Raw genomic sequence first — 20,381 nt, 5'->3', positions numbered from 1 at the left:
TTTTATAAACTACATCACTGCCAACCAGAAATGATGTATAACTTTGAAACATATTGTCAGGATATATAACAATTCATAAAAGAAGATTCAAACATATTTAAAACTGGATTTATTTCCACTGCTGCGAATTGCTGTAATCATGGGGGTAGGACATCGGCGCTCCGAGGTTACGATATGTGGTCCGTGGATTTACCCAGCTTTGATTTTGTGGGAACTGACTCGGATAATTTGACGAGTGCATAGAACTTTGTGGCGGTTGTGATATTGGATACTGAGTAGGATACACGTCTTGATTTTGAATTTGTTGCTGCATCTGTTTCGCACTATTTTTTGGCGTTGGGATGCTGACGCATACACTTTTACCTTTGATGATAAAGTCGCGTATTTGACAAAACCGTTTCGTTACATTTGGATCATTCACCGTTACAAATGCAAAACCACGATGAGGTTTGGGGATGAATACTCGTTCGACCTGAGAAAAGAAACTTGCAGGATTTCCTTTCAAAGATTAAGAAAATAAATACAACTTTTCCCCTTCCCCCGCTGCTCTGAATCTTGACTTCAGACTTTAAGTAAAACAATTTTTTTTGTAACTTTGTTTCTACCACCCTATAACTTTGCTTACAAATGTATAAACAAAGCAAAACTGTCTGTTTCACATTTATCTGGGATCACACATTTCAGAATTTTTTGTGCATTTTGACATTTCAAATTATACCATTGCCTATTCAATAACACTGAAGCAGGAAGAGGATAAGGAACTTCGGTCATCAGATCCAAACAGAAAGAAATTATAAAGTCAAAAGAAATTAGTTTTTATTAATAAACTGCAAATGAGGGCCATCTCTCTTTAGCCGAATTAAAAAAAAAAAAAAAGAAACCTTGGCAAGAGGAGAAAGTCTCTTTGCTTCCGCATCGAAAACATCGAATATATCTTTTTCTGTCAGCGTATTCCACACACGTCCAACGTATAATTTTGTTGAGATTGTTTCTTGAGCAGGGGGCATTTCAAAAGATGGCTGCTGAGAAATTCTGTTAGTAAAGTGGTTTGGAAGTTTCACCTGAAACATGAGACTAAAAAGCATAGAAAAAAAACGGCTTAAAGAAATGAAAAAGGAGACGGAGGAGATGAAACTAAGGATTGATTGTAAAGTCGAGTACCATAAATACACAGGAATTTCTTATCATGAATCATAATGTAATTTACTTCATTTAATATCCAGTTGATGTTGTTTACGTAATCGAATTTAACTATCGTATATCAAAATAATACTACAAAAAAAAAAAAAAAAAAAAACGGAGACAATAAGGCCAAAAAAATGCTTCCTTCAAACCATTACTACATTAAGATAGGTATGTGCCGCTAACCTGTGTTACCCTCCCATCGATAAAAACTTCTTTATCCCGAAGCACTTTGTCCTGCGATTCAATATCAGCGAATTTCACAAAACCATAGCCTTTTGGCATATTGGTCTTAAAGTCACGTTTGACCTATAAATGTATGCAATTAATAAGTTGACATCAACATTCCATCTATTAATGGAAAAAATGAAGTTTATGGAAACTTCATCCTAAAAAATTGAGTAGGGTGAGTCAACATGTTAAGTTAGAAAAACGCGTCCCGCTCATAAACACATACGTACACACTTTCAAACAGACAAATAGAAAGAACAATCGATCAGAGCAAACCTCAACATACTGAACTTCACCGTATTGTTCGAAAAATTTTTTGAGCGCCTCCTCATCTGTTTTGAAAGAGAGATTGAGAACGATTAAATCTACCGGTACACGCAAACTTTCATTCAGACTACCATCCCAGCCAGAGCGTTTTTCCCCTACTAGATCCCCCATATCATCGTTTGACCGCCGTTTTCGATCACCTGCTGCTAAAAACACAAATTCATTCAAACATTTCTCGCAAACCAATCCTGTTGACATTCACTCTGCTTAATTTAGCAGACGTACAAAGAGATTCATGAATAATATCAACAGGGAAATGCAACATAACTTGGTTTATCTTGTTTACTGTTTGGTTCAAAACAAAGAATTATTTGAAGAAATCAATCAAAACTTACGAGATGCAAAGATTGCTACATAACGTCGCGTTCCCCAACCACCTTTTGGTGGATAAATGCATCGCTTTTGTTCATCTACTCTACAAAGATAAACAAAACTAGTAAATGTCAGGTGAATTAGTTTATTACCATACGTTCATTTAATCAAAATGTATACTAATAGATCCAAATATATACGCTAAAGTTCGATAGATTCCAGTCGTCTGATTTTTGAATTTTAATCCTATAGCTTCAGGGAACGAATGTGCAAGTGTAGCTATCGGTAAGTTACCATCGTCATCAACAGGAATTTCAAGCATATTATTGCCATCTTCAGCGGAACCTACGCTTATATATCCATCAAAATCGACCGCTAAAAGAAAAATTTTAGATAACAAAAGACCCAAACTATCCATGACAATACTGTCCTTCTTGATCCTGATTTAAGAAATTCCTAAGGACAAAGCCCTATTAAAAACCCGCTAAATTTGTTTATTAATAAATAAAAACTGCAGTAAAACACTACAATTATGAAGTCTTATAAGCCAGGGAAGTACTTTTGTCAGCGATTTTACCTGGCAAAGATCAAGGAGAACTTCGAGATGCATAAGGCCAACATTCGTGAATTTAACAAAACCTACAAGTGGGACCTTTCCTAACAGACTGTGCATCAACAGATAGATCCGATGTCTCCACATTCAACTTCGTCTCCGCATCTTTTATTTGTTCGAACATTGCGTTGTTCTGTAAAAAAAAAAAAAAAAAAATGTAGATTGGTTTCAAATTTAGAAACTTATTGACTTTTAACAAAGAATAAAAATTAAATGGTAAAAACTCTGCTTGACTTATTAAAGTTTGACAGCCGTAACACTTAACGAGTGCGTTACGTAATACATTTCAAAAAAATTTGAACAAAACAACCGTAACATTTTGTGGTTGTACGAGAAAAGAAATAAAGGAATTGGCCAGGGGAAAAGAAAAACTATAGTACAGTTTACACAACTCATTTGTCCAACTTAAAAGTCATGAACACCCTCTTGAATGCAAGTACCGGCAACCCTCCCGCGACACCTCGAGACTAAACACCAATAAACAGAAGACGAGCTACTTCACTCTACCCTAACGCAAATGTACAGCATCATCGACTGGTTAAATTCGACCAGTTCTATTGTTCGTCCTTGCATATTTCGCGCCGCTAGCTATGAAAGCTACTATGAAAGGGGTTCTTTCTATTATACATTCGGGGTAACTTAGCAAGGTTGTGGGCAGGGTTGACCGGACTATTGTCAATATTGTAAATAACCGGATATCATGTATATTTACACATTTCTGCATTCAGCATATATTTAAATACTCATATGCGTCTATGACGTTCTTTGTGTGTCGTAATAATAATATGCATTAAATGCAGGTAATGGAGAGCACAAGGTCGAGAAATCGTACAAACTCAGTTGGCAGTGATACACAGTCAACTAGAGATGTGCTACATGCGAAGCTTTCTCAAATGGTATGACTGTTAGGATAAAAAATTGAAATGATAGTAACTCCTTTTTCCTTTCCGTTTTGCTCCATGTCTATGCAAAATGGTAATTTCGATAATCTTTCAGTGGCAAGTAATTCACAAACGATGCTTTCCTTTTTGGCTCTTCTTCCCATTTTAAGTATTAGGAAACACTTGCAATATTGATCAGTTAGATTGATCCATCGATTGATATTCATTAATTTATTAGGTATGAAGTAATAAAAGTGATGTCAATGTAATAACATAGAAGCAAAGAATCGTGTATACTACTGCATCAGTGCACAGTGTATCATTACCGTTCATATGCTTATAGGTTTGGGAAGCAAGTACTAAGCAAATGAAAGACACATTAAATTCCTACGGTCGTATCGACTTATTTCGACCCTACTTTGATGTGGAACCACGTCAAGTCCGAAATCGCTTGATACAGTCTTTCATACCTCGGAAACCGTCGCAGATGCATGTTTCTAATGATATGTATGGACCAACAATGATTATTCTTACTTTGGTCGCCTTGCTTCTCTATTCTATGAAATCATCTGGGTAAGCTCTTCACTGTGAGAAAAACAAAACTGCAGTCAACAGTGTAGTTGTTGAATTTTCTCTTCTCAGCTAAATTTTGCTCTAATTAGTTTCGAACTTCCTTGTGATAAATGTACTTAGCGGCTTATTTTTATAAGCTTGCATTCTCTGAAACCAAGTCTTTCTTTCCAAAGCTATTTTAACAGGTAGTTTTTTAAATGAAGAATCCCATATTTCTGTAATAAAGTAATGATTATTAAAAAGTGGACCTTTGTAAGTTTATGCAAGTCAAGATTTAGATAATCATACATGATTGATAGCTTTGTGTATAGAGTTAAATCTTATAATTATTTTGAGATAGTACAATCTCAGGTATACTGTTAAAGATGGTACTTTAATCGGTACAGCAATGGTTACTTGTTTCGGTGCTTGGTTTTTCATGTCTTTAGTGATATATGCATTGTGCTTGGTATTTAGTGTGGATATATCTTTCATCCATTTCTTCTCGTTATATGTAAGTCTTTGTGTAGTTCCTAAATTATTTAAGATAGTTTCTTTAGAGAGATGGCAGTACTAACAAAGAGTTAAGTAGAAACAGAAGTGACTTCGCCTTTTTCATTTAAATTCGTTTTCTTTTTCAGGGATATTCTTTATGCAGTCACTGCATAGTACTTTTACTGACAATGATATTGCATCCACTGCATTCACATTTATTCTTTTATGCAATGATGATCATCTTTTGCGTCCCGTCCGTCTTGCGAGTGGTAAAAAATCTTATGCCCAGAGTTTGTGAAATCACTTGGTTTATTTTTCAGTGGTTGCCCCATCTATGACTTATATTTTAGTGTTTGTATTTATGCTCACGGACTCATGACAAATCTCACAAATTAGCTATTACTATGGCAGCTTATGTATTGCATCTCAGCTATCTTTGTTACTTGCATTACGGTTTCCACGTCGTTGTTGAAGGTAATCTTTTTATGTCAATGAGTTTAATCGTAGCAATAGATGCCAAAATGTTATACATGAAGAAATGCGTAAATTATAACTGTGAAGAGAAACTAAAGTGTCCTGAACTGTTACAACTACATTTTCTGCCACTGAAGATTATGCTAAAATAAATTACAGAAATTGGTGGAATTCTTGGCGATGTGCAACAAAGTTCAGTCGTTTCTTTGCCGTTATCACTGAAATCATAAGCTTAGCTATGTTCCTCTTTGTTAATGTAATCCATCAAGTCTTTCAATTTAATACAATTGGTGTACAAAATGCAGACTTTTTGCCGAATGCGGTCCATGAATTTTATTGAGATATCACTTGTCACTCTTTCAGCTTCCGTAAAATGCATGCAACATTAATTATACGTTTTGATAATGGACGACATCGGTTTGACCTACTAAGCGTCATTTCTACAGTTCAGTATGCTGTAGGGCAGTAGAGTGTTCTTTTAACACGTGAGTTGAAATCTGGAAGAGGAAAAAAGGGAAGGGGAAAGCAGTTTGAGAACTTGACAAGGTGTTAGTAAATCGAGAGTTGTTCATTTATGTAATAAAGCAATGTTGAAAAGGTACTCATTTTTTAAAGTGAGCAGACGACTTAATTTCAATGTTTTTACTGCATACATATAAGACGGTTTTTACTAGTTCTAGTAAGAAATGTAAAGAAGTAATGCTTTACCGAAATGTGTAGCTCGTTTTTTCATACAAATCTTTATTAAATGGAGCTTTTATCAACGTAGCGATCTTCAAAAGGAGTACTACTTACTTTCCGTTCAATCTGTAACTGAAGATGCAGAATACTCCGGATATAAAAAACTTTCGTTATAAATGTCTGATTGAACTTCTGCCAAGAAATAAACTGGTATCGTTAATGAAATGTCCATACATTAAATTCTTTTCATTCATGTAAGGCATATCAAAATATAATGAGAATAAAACGAAAGCCTATATGATACTGATGACTTCTTGTGTCTTGACCAACTTAAAATGTGTTGTACATTGATTTCCCGAGATTAAAGGATTCTATAAACTTGCAAAAACAGGAATCTGACAAATTTAATCTTTGCTGATCTGAAAGCTACTGGAATAAACAAGAACAACTTTTTGTTCATAAAGTATGAATGCGTTATTAGAATGAAAGGAGAGAAACAAAACGAATTTTGGATTGAAGGTATCTGTCTTTAAAAAATATTCTGCTGAAGCGAGAAGGCATTAGCCCATGTACTGAACCAAAAATAAGATTTGTCAAGGCAGTTCACATGCATTATGATATCGATAACATGTAGGAGACTAAAACGGTTTTCGGATTCTATGATAAAGTTTCTTAAGGTCATGCTTTATATGATGCAGAAAAGTAACTGCAACTGTTTAATAACAACAACAACAAGCTGCGAGTAAAAATCAAAAGATAGAACTTAAACAAGAAAGTAAAACTTAAATCACAATCATATCTCTGAATATAGAAATAGACGACAGGAACCAAACATGCAGGTTCTGAGCTGACGGAAACTTTAGTATTTTAAATGATCGAAAACCACGTGTTCTTCAATCATCACTCCTGCTCGAGCCGTTTTCTGAAATAAGTGCATTTGTGATCGATTCCACTGCATACAAACCAGCGATGTATTGAAATGGAATATACTCGCTAACAAATGTCTTTCGATAATATATGGTATAGGTCTAGGATGTAAAGTGTGCTTTAGCATATTCCGGATGAATCATAAAAAAGAAAAAATATGTAAATAAATCCGGCAAAATTTAAAGGAAACCTTAGCCATTATTATTTCATCATCCCAACGTATTGCTCCAATTTTTTTAATTGCGGTAACGAAAAGGGTTTTAGCTTTATCCGAAGATTCTTGCATTCTTTGAGCCACCAAATCAACTGATACCTTAAAATCGACTAAATTGAAAATATTACATAGTAATAAAATGCTTCAACATCTCAAAAATCCTTCTTTCTTTTTCAAAGTTCCTTAATCTTGCTTTCTTTTAATTAAAATTAAAACAAGAAATATGACCTTTTCACCCTCTCTCCAGCAATCATAATCCGTTACAATAGCAGTTGTTGCAAATGGAATCCCCAATTCTTTCGCCAGATAAACCTATTAAATAATAATGAAGATATGGAATTTATGCACTGAAGAATGCAAAAGCTCCATTAGATTCAAACTACTTGAAATTTCTACAGAAATGACCATCTACATCCAAATAAATCACAGTTTTGATAAGAAACTGGAAATTGTTGGCTAAAAAGCCTGCCACTGTCTATAGTCTTAATTGATCAAATGAAAAAACCTTACAGACGATAGTATGAATCTCTTTTGACTGGTGGTACCAGATGTTATTATCAAAACTTACTTCTGGACAAACGGTCATATTGATAATATCAGCATTCCAGCCACGGTACACTTCACTTTCAGCTCGAGAGGAATATCGCGGTCCTTCAATACATATTGCCGTTCCGGTTTTGAAAATTTTGTATTTGAGTTCTTCAGCAGATGAAATTAAGATCTAAAACAAATAACCATGGTGAGAGAGAGTAAGCAAATGGTTTATTTATTTACTTTAATTTTTTAACTTTCTCCTTTTTTGAACAAAAATTCCAGATATTTCTTGGGCATTGTCAAATCAAATACAAATTCTTTTCTAAGCCGGAACACCTGTCTTAGTTTTTCATTGTACGCTGGATACATGGGAATGTGACATACACCTTTAGGATGGCCATTCTTACCATCATGGAATGTTATTTCACGCTTGAATGTTCTGAAATTAAATGCTGAAATATTGTTTGATTAAAATTAGAAACATACAGAAAGAAATAAATGTATCAGAAAAAATGAAAAAATTTTTTCACCTATCAATGAAGGAATCCAAAAACACAAATGAACCCGGTGTGACTTCTTCTTTTAAACTTCCGGATGCTGCTGTAGACAAAATGACTTTTGCTCCTTAAATGAAAGATATAAAGAATCATGTAAATTCGAAAATGCACAAATAGTTCAAATTATCGGATTATGCAGAAAAGTTCTCAAGAACTATTTAAAGAGTGTAGTGTGACAAAATTACCTTGCTGCATAAGGGCCCACAAATTTGCTCGATAATTGATATTTGTTGGAGATACGTTGTGTTCCCGACCATGACGTGACAGAAGAATACAGGTAGTATTGCCAACTTTCCCTTCGACAAGAGCATCTGATGGAGAACCAAACGGTGTACTCACCTTGTACTCCTGTACATTATTAAATATTTTCGGGTCCTCAAGACCAGTTCCTCCGATGATTCCAATCTAAACAATTCATTGCTTCAGCGATTCTTGTTTACTCTGTAATCCTATTAATATGGAAAACATCTGTAATATAGGAAATTAGAAAAAGACATCCTGAGATATTTTCTATATGTGGTAGTTCAGAACACATTTTTACTAGAAAGGATTGAATACTAAATTGGCAACCTTGAAGTCCATTGTTAATTACTGGTCCTTTGAAGCAGTACGGATTTAAATTGTTGGTTGACTTCTTTCAGTGTATTCGCACGCGGTAAACAAAATATGAGTGAGTGTACGGTACGAAGAAAAAAATAGAAACGGTAGGACCAAACTTTTGCTTCAAACTTCTGCCAAACTCGAAAAATCGAAAAATGAAATTAAAGAAATGGCCTACCAAATGGGAACCATCAGCAATCAGATAAATTCAAAAACTTAATATTGATTTAAAATATCGAATTACTTGAAAAGATTTTTTTTTCAGATAAATGGTGTATTGAAACACAGCAGCAAAGAAAAATAAAACTCACTAAGAAATGGGATTTTCCAAAACATTATGAAAACATTAAATTAGAAGGCAATTGGAAGGCTACATGCAATTGAGCATTTAAATATGACCTATATACCTTCAAAAAACAAATCATGTCTAAAATAAAATAATTAAACTCACCACAATTGAACATGTCAATGAATTTTTGTCTTTCTCAGCTAAATTTCCTTGGAAATAATTTCTAACTTCATTATGATAAATGTACTTAACGGTTTTTTTTTTTATAAATTTGCATTCTCTGAGACCAATTCTTTCTTTCCAAAGCTATTTTAACGGGTCCTCTTTAAATGAAGAATCCCATATTTCTGTAATAGAGTTATTAAAAAATGGAACTTTTGTAAGTCCATGTAACTCAAGTTTTATATCATGTATTATTGATAACTTTGTGTATTGATAAGTTGATCTTAAATTATTTTGAGAGAATCTCAGGATTACTTGCGAAATGGTCTTCAGAAGCACATTCTTGAAGGTGATAAATTCTGGAATTTTTACTTATTTCACATCTCAATATGCTGTTATTTGCATATGACAGGAAGTTAAACTTAGAACTATCCACTATCCGACAAAGCACTTGTAAGGCAGATACAGTAAAAGAAATGGACTTATAATAAAACAAGAAACGTTTGGCCATAATTTTAAGTCTTTTTTCTTTCTTTTAAAGTAGTAAGCTTTTTTATGAAAACTTCACTACTGAGACAGCCAGGATAATTCCGACTTATACTAAAAAATATAAAAGCCAACATTAAACTAGCATGCTTAATGGATTTCTCCAAGAATCGTATTGTATTATATTAAGAATTAGGAGTGGTAGAACTTTGATAATTTGTTGCAAGAAGAATATGTATAATACGCTTCTTTATAAAAACTTCACTCGGGAATTGATTACCATGTGGTGAAAACCAGATTTAATAAATGGACTAGATAACCATTATTTTCTGAAATGTTTGACTTGATGGAAAGAAGGAAAGATGAGATTGTTGGCATGCATATAGATTGTTATATATCGAAATATTTTCAAATTTTCAAATCTAAAAAAATATGACATATGTAAATGAGCCAGAATAGCCCAGAACATATCGTTTCTGATGATCCTAAGGCTATGTTAATGACCTATTCTATAAATGTACTGCAAAACATAGCAAGATCTGTTGATTTTTGTACAACAAATGAGGATGAATGTGGCTGATATCATACAGAAAGGGAGAGAGAGCCATAATGTTTCGTCCCTAATAATCCTAGGCTTCAAAAGAACTTGTCAAAGTAACACATCCTCGGTTGTCCCATCTGTTCGTCCGATGCATAGCAAGCCAATCCTGAACCTGTTTGACCATTGCAAGTGGGCAGAGTGAGGAAAGGGACGGCGAATTGCACAATTCTAGCTACTCTCTAGACTTCAAAAAAAACCGAGAAAATCTCGGTGGATTTTCAACCGAGGTTATTTTTCTATGCATATTACATCAGCGCTATTTCTTAATAGTTTAATTGGAAATTTAATCATTCTTGGTATAATAATATCGCGAAATAAGAGCTTTGAATGAATTTTTCTTCTAAAAGATATATATCTCGGTATATTTGAGAAATGGACAAATTGTACTTACATCATTGAGGGAACAACAATGTAACGTAATATGGTGGAAATGCTTATTTGTATTTATCATATATTAATACTAATATCTTGTAATTCAATATGTCTGTTGTGTGTTTCATTGAACGTACTAAACGTACGGCTGACAATCTTAGTTCGGCTTAATTTTGGATAGAAGAAGCAAATAGATATTTTAAACATCTTGATGAATCATGCTAAGGTTTATTTCCCGATTAGATCTATTTTCTTTTTTTACTCGATGAAGAAGAAGGAGGAGAAATATCGGAGTTCCATGCTTGTTTCATCGAAAATTGTTAAAAATATGATCGATTCTTATCCATGCAGCTGTTATTGATCCTTTTCAGGCAGCAGCCCTTTCATCTTTGATCTTTGCATTGATTACAGTTCATAACAAGGAGATTTCACTTTTCAGTTGAATAAACAGTTCACATTCCTTGTCCATTCTTACAAATATTTACATATGGGAAGAGTGTTTTAGTGATTTATGAAATGAAATGAGCAGCATTAGTTGAAATTGAAATGAATGCAATCAGTGATTGCCAATAGCATTTGTGTGTTGGATGTTTGCTTAGAACGGTCAGTTGGCAATAGTTCCGTGCTATGAAGTTCTTCCGTAGACAACAACACACTGCTATTAGATTGGTTGGTCTTCACTTTTTTTTCCTAACTTCCTTTCAATTAATTTTTCATTTCTTCCTATCTGTGCAGTCATTCACTAATGGACTACCGATATACTAATTATAAGGTGAACCAAATCAGTTCATGGCATCGTTTGCTACCGGATAACCAATGGTAGAATGCTCAATTTCATCCTCTTACATAATTCGCATCATAGTGGGATTAGCTGAGTGGATCCGGAATAGGAAGGATAAATGACAGATTACTGGAGTAACATCATGATAAGTGGGATGTCGCTCTTTATGTTGTTTTTATAAAGAAAAGTTTTAAAACGAATGGAGGTTTTGCAGAGTCACTTCTTGTTACTGCATACGTCGAATAATTCTGTTGTTTGGAATTACAGAGAAAATGGCGCCCGTTAGTATATCACGTTCTACTATACGATTGCTACTCTGTAATGAGTTTAATTATCATGAGCAGGACTCACTGAATCAGTATGATTAGTAAAATCACCCTATAAATACTAATTTTGTGAAATATTTTTGCACCTGCCTTTAAAATAATACGAAATATACCTTTTTTCTTTTTATATTGCCTGTTGAAATTCATTTGGTTACAAAAGTTGCTGAGTTAAGTTACCATTTTTCGAACGATTTTTCTGCATTCAGCATAAAGTAGTGATACTCTTCTACTCCTGGTTTCCTGTTTTAGATAAGAAAGGAAGTAAGTTACATGTTGTTAAGACTATTCTTTCTCTTTCACTTTTGTCCAAATAATTTGCTCTCTATGCTTTTTAGAATATACATTTATTAAATAAATGCAAACTGCCAATTTTGCAATCTTTTCATTCCGTTCTTTACGTGGGTTGGTTTCACATTTTTTCGTCTTTTGAGCTATCTCTTAGGATTTAACGGACATACCAAACAGATCATAGACACTTTTTTCGGTTGCATATTTTTTTTTATTCAATTTTGCACTTAAAAAGAAAAAAACTGAGAGGAAAAAAGTCTTCATTTATGTGAATTTAAAAACAAAATATTGACTTTGAAGGTTCAGTTTGCAGCCTGGTCATACTTATTGTTATTATTTCAATACGACCAGGTTTACGAAATAAGAAATACTGCCTAATTCTCATGATCTCAGGTTCAACTATTTCTTTATGGCACAAATTTATGGATTGTTTGGTTCCTCCAAGAAGTTATCCCATCCAATTTTCGTCAGTTTGTTTCAACGAATTTTTTCAACACAGACTGGACCTGCAGGAAAATATATCTCGTAAACGGTCACTGTAAGAACAGGATGATTATAGGTTTTAGCCTACTTTTTATTTGTTTGTTTGTTTATCGCGCTATTGTTGATCTTTTCAGTTTACTAGCAGTTATGAAATTGAAACGTATTTCGGATAACCGTAGTGAAGTTTTATCTAACCCGTTGGAAGTGTAATTCAAGTATTTAAATCTTTCTGAAGCAGTATTGTTGAAGATCTATGACTGATATCTAGTCTTCTTAACAACTGAGGTTGATGAGGCGCACATCGATAAGCCCATAATAGTCCAATTGAAATATGAGAATGTCGCCTTTTCATAAAGAAATTGATTAATCTTTCTCAACTCCTAATTCAGCAACTTTATTTCTTTTTAGATCCCAAGAATGCATAGATAACGCATTCTCGGTTAATATTATGGTTCGTCCAATTTGATGATTGTGTAACTTCCCTTTCTTTCTTTTTTATTCCGCCTTTATCTCCTTCCATTGCCATTTTTTTCGAGGTCATGCGGTCAATTTTACTAGAGAACATGTTGTGAATGTATAGGAAATAAGGAATGAAATAGTGGATAACATCGATTTATACATGGTATGAACCTTGTAGAACCTCATTCTGCTCTATATCGATCTCTGTGTTATGCAACTATCAGTTACTGTTATAGTTTGACTTTCCGGTTTCTCCAAGCGACTTTCATTTGATCATTGATAGGATAGCTATGCTTCTAGCTTATTTCAATATCAGTTGCATCCCAAAAGAATCTGATTTTGCTGCCAATTACTGATTCTCTTCCAATGAATAGTGCAAGCGCAACAAAATCCGCAAATTCTATGCTTTTCTATAACGTCTCAAACAGTTAGACCTTTAGAATTCACTTTTAAGCTATGTTTTGTTGAGTATCAAAGAAAATGAAAAGAAACGGCAAACAAAAAAAGGAAAAGGAAGGTGTGATTTAGAAAATGAAATAGCCTTGGAAATGCTTTCATGAAACGAACGACAGAAAGGACATCCGCTATTTCAGGAAGTTTCCTGAGGGGATTTGTTGAATCGGTTGATTAGCAGGACACCGCCATTCTTTAATGGAGCTTCCTGGTAATAGAAAAATGGCAGAGAAACAATGATTTAGAATAGCTATGGAGAAAAAAAGTTAAATAATAGCCTCCACTAGTTTTCTACTGTTAAATTAGAAGATCCGAAATCATTGCCTTTTTTTTTTTTCAAAGGACAATTTATTAGATATACTTATTTTGACATTATGAAAACGTTTCATTATTTGCATCCATTTGAATATATCTGTGGTTAATCAAATGATTTATATGTGTTATTGCTGATTAAGTCTTTCATTCTTGAGTAATTATTTTTATAAGTAATGAAAAATGTGTTCTGGTATTTATATGTGAATTGTGACGATGTTTAGCAGAAAAATTTCTGCTTTTTATACTGCCCTCATGAAAAAAAATGAAGAGTTGAATATTGACTGATTCGTTGTTCTGTTTTGATAAAATATTCCTTTTGCCGTATTTGTTGCTAGTACTTCAATATGTTGATTGTAAATGCAGCACTTCTTTCCGACACCTTTATTGGTGAATAATTTTATTGAATTTCAATTGGTTGGGACATATTTATTGACGGATTGCATTATTTATTATAGCACTCATACAGTTTGGTTAGCTTCAAATGTAGACTTCCCAATATGTTTTATTTCCAATTTTCAGAATAAATTACAGCAATTCAATCTTAAATAACTTCAATGGAGATAGTGAAGACATGTGTCGCTGTTTTTGGTTTTATGTGTTTTCATGGTGGCCTTATTAAATCTTTTTTTTTTTGTTAATATGTTATTTCTGTAGTTTTGCTTTTCCAGATGAGTTCGGATACGGCCACAACCGCACAGGAAGTGACCGAAGATAGCCTGTTGAATGATGATGAAGCACTGACTGGAAAAGAACTCATGGAACAAGTTAATGATGTATATGCTACACCGATTGCCGAACATTTCCCTATTGAAATCGAAAATCCATCAGCGACAACAATATCTGTCAGTATTTCAAACGATATTACAATATCTTCAAAAATATCAACACAAGTCGAAGAATTTCCGGTGACAAATAGCCCACTGAGAGTTCCGTTAGTGCCACCACGGCATAGAAAACGTCGCGTTACGGAATTGAAATGTTCTGAAGTTAGGTGGTTTCACCGAAAAAGCGGAACGGAAACGAAATGGACTGCTTTTAAAGGTTAATTTTTGCGTAAATTTAACACTTCCAACTTTAATCACTTTTTTTTAAATACAAAGTTGTGAGATAGTGTTGGTATTTTCAAATAAAATGATACGGTGCCTTGATTTACAAATTTGACTCTAGGAGTAGATTCATTATTGTTGGAAGTGTACTGGCGCCAGCAAATGCAAATTGATTTGGATCAAAATACCGAATCCTACCTTCAAACATTGAAATTGTCTACATCAGTTGTGGTATTAGACGGATTATATCGAGCCTCCGAAGACCTCACTATGTTAAATTCCATTTATTGGAAAGGTCTCGTTTTTATAGAAGTTGTTTTGAAGTATTTTAGTATTAAGGCTTCCCTATTTTAGATCATTTTTCCAGAACTTTTCATTTTTTTGGATTACATATATTAAACACATGCATATATTAAATTTATTCTGTATTTCTTGATTTCAGTTTCTTTCGTTTAACAAGAAAAATTTTAGATGACACCATCGAAATTCGTCGGGGCACATGGTTTCTAGCAGAAAATTTGCAGCCAATTGATCCTAGTATGGCTGATCCCATTGAGTCGCATCATTTACATATTTTTCGTTCTCAGACAATCCCTGACGCCCCAGTTTTTTCAGACAAAGAATCAAGCAAAAAACCAAGTTAGTTTTTGATACTATTAGTTCTTGGAAAGTTCAGTTTTGCGGCAGTAATTTTTTTCATGTTTTTTGAGACTAGAGTTTATATTTTGAAAGAAATCGTATTATTTCGAATTCAGTTACTCCGACCCAATTTTCAGTTCTTGCGGAACTCAAACTGCAGGATCAATATGAAGTGCGGTGGAATTCTGTTATTGATATCACGTTGTATAACAATTCCAAAACAAGTCGACTGCTGCGTTACATAACTTGGGGTAAAGGAACTCCTCTAAAACGTGGATATGAAGAAGCAGAATGGGATGACGGTAAACGAATCATTAAACATTTGATTTTGGTTGTTCACGGGATTGGTCAGAAAGGATATGAAAATCTAATTGCAAAAAATACTGATCAGTAAGATTTTCTACTTGACAGATGTAATTCTGACTAGTCTTTTGCTCTACATTTACTTTAATATCAGATTCACTGTATATTGTTGTTTTATTTCCGACATAATTGTATTGCAGTTAACATGTGCAACAAGAGCATTCGCTTATTTCATTTATCAAGTTAGGTTTAAAATCAGCAAAAGCTTTTTGTTGTAGGGTTCGTGAAGCCATATACAACTGCATGGATAAACATTATCCGGATGAGAAAAGTCGTCCAATGGTTTTACCAGTGGAATGGCGAGCAGCTTTAATTTTAGATGGTGGTATTACCGATTATGTCACTTTGCCAAAGATGTCCTCAATGCGTAATACTTTAAATTCGACAGCAATGGATATTATGTATTATCAGTCTCCGCTGTATCGAAATGAAGTGATTTTTGCATTGATATATGTTCCCTTTGAATTATTGCTGTTGTAACATTATATTTTTTCTTATGTTTCTCATCTGCTATAATTACCTAAATGAATCATCAACTAAACTAAATAACTGACTATAATGCAACAGGTTTTTTTTTTTCTTTAATTTCTTCGATTTTGCAGGTTTTATTATTCTTTTTGTTATGCTTGAAAGGAGTAAATGCATATCGGAAGTAATTCTGTTAGATTTTTAGATCATGGAGGGTTTGATACGGTCACTAAATAATGTCTACAGTTTGTTTATGGAAAATCATCCTGATTTTGATGGACCGATCTCAGTTTATGCTCACTCGCTTGGTTCTGTTATGTGCTATGATCTGCTGACTTGTTGGTCTCCTCTTGTTTTGTATGACAAATATGTGGCTGAAATGATTGTGAGTATTTCCTATTTATCCGTGATAGGGGTAGGAAGCACGGACTAAAAAAAAAAATCATGTCAAAAATAGTGATTTGATATTTGATTGCAGAAAACTAGAGCGAATATAAGTTTCATTTCAGGAGCAGCAATTGGCAATGAAGGCAGAACATGCTGAAATACTAAATGACTTCCAAGAAGCGCGGTTAAAGTATTCTTATCTTCCTTTATCTTCATTTGCTAAGATTTCAGTTATTTCGCTTAAATGCATATCTGTATTGTGCAATTAGTCCTTCGAGGAAGGCGCGAGAGAGCGGATCCAATTATATTCAGATGTAGCTAAGTTTTTCTCTAAATCAGATTAACTATTTTGAATTTTAGTTTAAATCTATTCTTTTAAAGTATTTCTGTTTTCATTTCAGGCTTTTGAAACTTTATGGTGGGTTTCAGCTGGCTTTTATAACGCAAAAACAAAAATTGAAGTTTAAGGTCTGTTTGTGAATCTGTTTCTGAAAGCATTTGCACGTTTACTTTTAAATTCCCTCCTTCCTTACGTCAGTTGTTTCAGGTTAGAAATATGTTTTGTGTTGGATCGCCTCTCGCTGTTTTTTTAATTATGAGAGGTTCAACAACATTTCTTCCTGAAACTGATACTCTGAAGAGAGTATACAACATTTTTCATCCATACGATCCAGTGGTACATTTTTAAATTCTTAAGATCGCATTTTAATTAAATAATTTAAGATAACAATTGCAGAATTGATAATCTTTCATTTTTTATCAGCGATATTTCCAGGCATATCGATTGGAACCATTGGTGCACAAACAGTATCGTTTAATTCGACCTATTAAATTATTTAGTTCAATTGATCTGCGATCATTACGAGATTATGCTCTACTTCCGCCAGAAGTGCGTTCTTTTTGCTGGCATCTGGTTATGAAGTGAACCATACATTTCGTTTAGATATGCACAACTTTTTAGCTTTTTCAGACCCAACATTCTCAATTTTTATAATGGTAGTTATATCACAGTACGTGGTAACTGTTTGTAATGTCTTCCCTGCCAAGTGGAAGGTGCTATTTCTTGCTTCCACTTTATTATAGGCTATTTTTTTGTCAACTTTATTTTTGGCGACACTCTTCAACTTTATTTTGGAAGACGAAGTCAGAGGATTGAGTTTTACTATTCTTATTTTAACTGTTTTATTATCTTATGTCATACTTTTGTTATTTAATTATTGCTTGTTTGTTGCTTTATTTTAAAATCCAATATCGTCTTTTCAGATCAACAAAGCTTACATCAAAAAGATAAAAATAAAGGAAAAAGTTGGAAAAGAAAAAGATGCTCGTGTAGCAGTTGTTGGTGATAAAGATCACGAAGATATTGAGGAAGAGGATGAATGTGAAAGCGATGATTCATCGGCTTTGCGACCGAGCAGTCCAGGTGTGATCGTTTACGGATTCGATTCTAAATCTTCACGACAGAAATTGGATAGGTTTAAATTGTTTATCATGTTCTCTTTGTGTTGACAAACTTATGATTGTGAGGAATTGCTCAGTTTGGATTTTTAATCCTTTTTAAATTATTTTTCATTTTAGGTTCGTCACCACGAAGTTTAACGCCTCCACCATCAGAAACAGGTGATAATAAGAAAAGTTGGTGGAAATTCGGAAGCAACCGAAAGGAAAAAGAAGCTAGCGAGGGAGTTTTTGAAGAAGTTAAATTGAATGAAGCTCAGAAGTTGGTAGAAGAAATTCCTTCAGAAGAAAGTAAGTTTTAGTTTGTCTTGAAAAATTAACTATCTTATTAGACCATTTGTACTGAAGTTTGGATAGATTGTAAGGGATATAAACGGATAGAAAAGAAAACAATATTATTTTGTAATATATTTGTTTCTTAACAATTTGTTGAGTACCAGGTTACGTTTCGAGCTTTGTAAAGTAGTTACCTTTCGAGCTTCACACGGATGTGATCTGTAACAGCTTAACTATCAGTGGAATATATGCTAATATGTGCCAATCCTGCAGATATTGATATATATATATATATATATATATATATATATATATATATCAATAAACTTTGGTGTATAAGGTTAAATCTGTTCCACAAGAAGTATGTCGACATGCCGGAAATGTTTTCACAATGAGATTTTTCATTTTCTTCTTTGTTATTACGTTGTAAGTGTATATTTCTAAAAATTTTCCTCAACTGCTTTCAAGGGTTGCCGTATCGTATGGATTATCAAATACAGCCGCAAATTACTGATCGTAGTTACTGGTCTGTATTAAAAAGCCATTTTGCTTATTGGGCTAATCCCGATATTGCGGCGTTCATCGTCAACTGTTTATATCGAGAAGACAAAAAAGCAAAGTGAGCAGTGTTAAACAACTCGTGCAAATATGTGGTCTTCCAATACTCTATTGTTCTATTGAAATTTTCTTGTGTAAATTAAAACAGACTAGGTAAATATCCATATATAGTTATTTTTTGGATTTGGCTTAGTTTTCTGGAATCGAAATTTCAGAATTGTTTTCTAAAGATAAACCTTTATCTTTAGCTTTATTTTGAAAGACGAAGTTACGCTGTTCTTATTTTAGCTTATGTTGGTTACTGATACACTTTATTATGTTGTAATTTTTTGTCAGCATTATTTTCTTGTTGCATTCATTAGGTTATACCTCTTATTGATTACATAGAAGTCACCTGATCACAAAAACTGAATTGAAAATTCCAAAAAAAGTTTAACTGTGGATCCTAAAACCCAGTTAACATTTAAGCTCAAGCCATATTCACTACATTCATAAGGATTTTTTGTAGTAATTTATTTTTATATATATATATATATATATATCTTTGTTATTTCCCTGCCTGGGATCTTTTTTTTGGGTTCCTCTCGCGCCAATTTGTAGATACAAATGAAACGAAATTTTAGTTCTGAATATCAGAACATTGTATCCATTATTTTTCATTGAATTTACGTGTACACTTGATTCTTCAAGGGATTATTGCTTTACATATAAGTGTAATAAGATTTTTTCCATCACATATAATTCATTCTTATAGCGTTTATTAAATTTTTACATTTCCTTCGAACATTATAGCAGCACTATGAAAATTCAAAGAAGTAGAAAAATTACCAGCAGTGGATATTCAGAGATGTTTTCTAATGAAATTCTCAGGGAATTGATTTCCTAAAAAATCAAACAGTTATGGAAAGAGAGTCATTGTAGTCTGTGATTAAAACAAAGCTAATTCATTTTCTTATAACCCGAACAAGATGAGTGAGTCTATGTAGTGATTTCCAGCACAATGATATTGACAAAAGTTACAGTTTGCGTAGGTTACACAAACCAATCGTTCGCTATTAAAATTTCGAAAACCAGTAATAGTGTCATAAGTGATACGCAGAAGTGATCAAGATACTTGATGATAACGGTGAGAACATAGATATAATTTTTATAATTCGGTTTTTTCTACTCTAGGACAAGTGTAATTGGTTATTGATTAAGTACTGGGAACTAGTTTAGTGCAAAAAATACCTAGGTATGGTGTTTTAATAGAAATTATAGAAATACCAAGATGAAGTAAAGAAATAAATGGAAGTGGTTTTTTCGAAGTATGATTTGTTCAATTCTAAAAAATAAATACTACGTATTGTCAAGACGTTCTGTTCTATTATTCATTTACTTAGAATCAGGGAGTTCATAGGCATGTTTTGCTTTTTATCTTCAACTGGAAAAATTTGTCGCACAAGAAAATAAGCATAATTTAAAATATTCGATTCTACTTTGAAGTTCATATGAAAATATACGATCAAAAATTCATTTTATCTGAATATCAGTTGGCCAAAACGATATTTGTCATTGCAAATCATTTGCTTAAAGTATGCTTATCAAATCC

At 33.3% G+C, this 20,381-nt stretch overlaps 4 protein-coding genes across 5 annotated transcripts; 2 read left to right on the top strand and 2 right to left on the bottom strand.

The window, feature by feature from the left end:
• Positions 1–109: 109 nt before the first annotated feature.
• Bm10439 (Uncharacterized protein) lies at positions 110–2,789 on the bottom strand (the record flags this gene model as incomplete). The annotated part of the gene is made up of 7 exons (XM_001899991.1): positions 110–472; positions 882–1,061; positions 1,369–1,491; positions 1,690–1,886; positions 2,076–2,155; positions 2,253–2,427; positions 2,696–2,789. The coding sequence occupies 7 exons, from the start codon at positions 2,787–2,789 to the stop codon at positions 110–112; spliced, it is 1,212 nt and encodes a 403-aa protein (XP_001900026.1).
• Positions 2,790–3,459: 670 nt separating this feature from the next.
• Positions 3,460–5,297, top strand: Bm6748 (Uncharacterized protein; the record flags this gene model as incomplete). Its single annotated transcript, XM_043078681.1, has 6 exons — positions 3,460–3,561; positions 3,890–4,119; positions 4,471–4,612; positions 4,740–4,862; positions 4,944–5,067; positions 5,227–5,297. The coding sequence occupies 6 exons, from the start codon at positions 3,460–3,462 to the stop codon at positions 5,295–5,297; spliced, it is 792 nt and encodes a 263-aa protein (XP_042934615.1).
• Positions 5,298–6,607: 1,310 nt separating this feature from the next.
• Bm1716 (Uncharacterized protein) lies at positions 6,608–8,562 on the bottom strand (the record flags this gene model as incomplete). Its single annotated transcript, XM_001899989.2, has 8 exons — positions 6,608–6,670; positions 6,866–6,988; positions 7,118–7,201; positions 7,458–7,610; positions 7,760–7,862; positions 7,954–8,047; positions 8,166–8,385; positions 8,551–8,562. 8 exons carry the CDS (start codon positions 8,560–8,562, stop codon positions 6,608–6,610), a joined length of 852 nt encoding a protein of 283 aa, XP_001900024.1.
• Positions 8,563–11,117: 2,555 nt separating this feature from the next.
• Bma-ipla-1 (Uncharacterized protein) lies at positions 11,118–18,855 on the top strand (the record flags this gene model as incomplete). 2 transcript variants are annotated; one of them, XM_043078679.1, is made up of 14 exons in its annotated part: positions 11,118–11,159; positions 14,264–14,636; positions 14,763–14,936; positions 15,113–15,280; positions 15,418–15,670; positions 15,862–16,075; positions 16,317–16,496; positions 16,621–16,688; positions 16,900–16,966; positions 17,046–17,174; positions 17,274–17,387; positions 17,762–17,921; positions 18,077–18,247; positions 18,701–18,855. In XM_043078679.1, 14 exons carry the CDS (start codon positions 11,118–11,120, stop codon positions 18,853–18,855), a joined length of 2,268 nt encoding a protein of 755 aa, XP_042934613.1. The 2 variants fall into 2 exon arrangements, with proteins under 2 accessions (XP_042934613.1, XP_042934614.1); XM_043078680.1 differs by lacking the exon at positions 11,118–11,159.
• Between the last annotated feature and the right edge of the window lie 1,526 nt (positions 18,856–20,381).

The sequence above is a fragment of the Brugia malayi genome (genome assembly GCF_000002995.4).
Source record: "Brugia malayi strain FR3 genome assembly, contig: Bm_v4_Chr2_contig_001, whole genome shotgun sequence".
NCBI lineage: Eukaryota > Metazoa > Nematoda > Chromadorea > Rhabditida > Onchocercidae > Brugia > Brugia malayi.
This window is presented reverse-complemented; position numbering and strand designations above follow the sequence as displayed.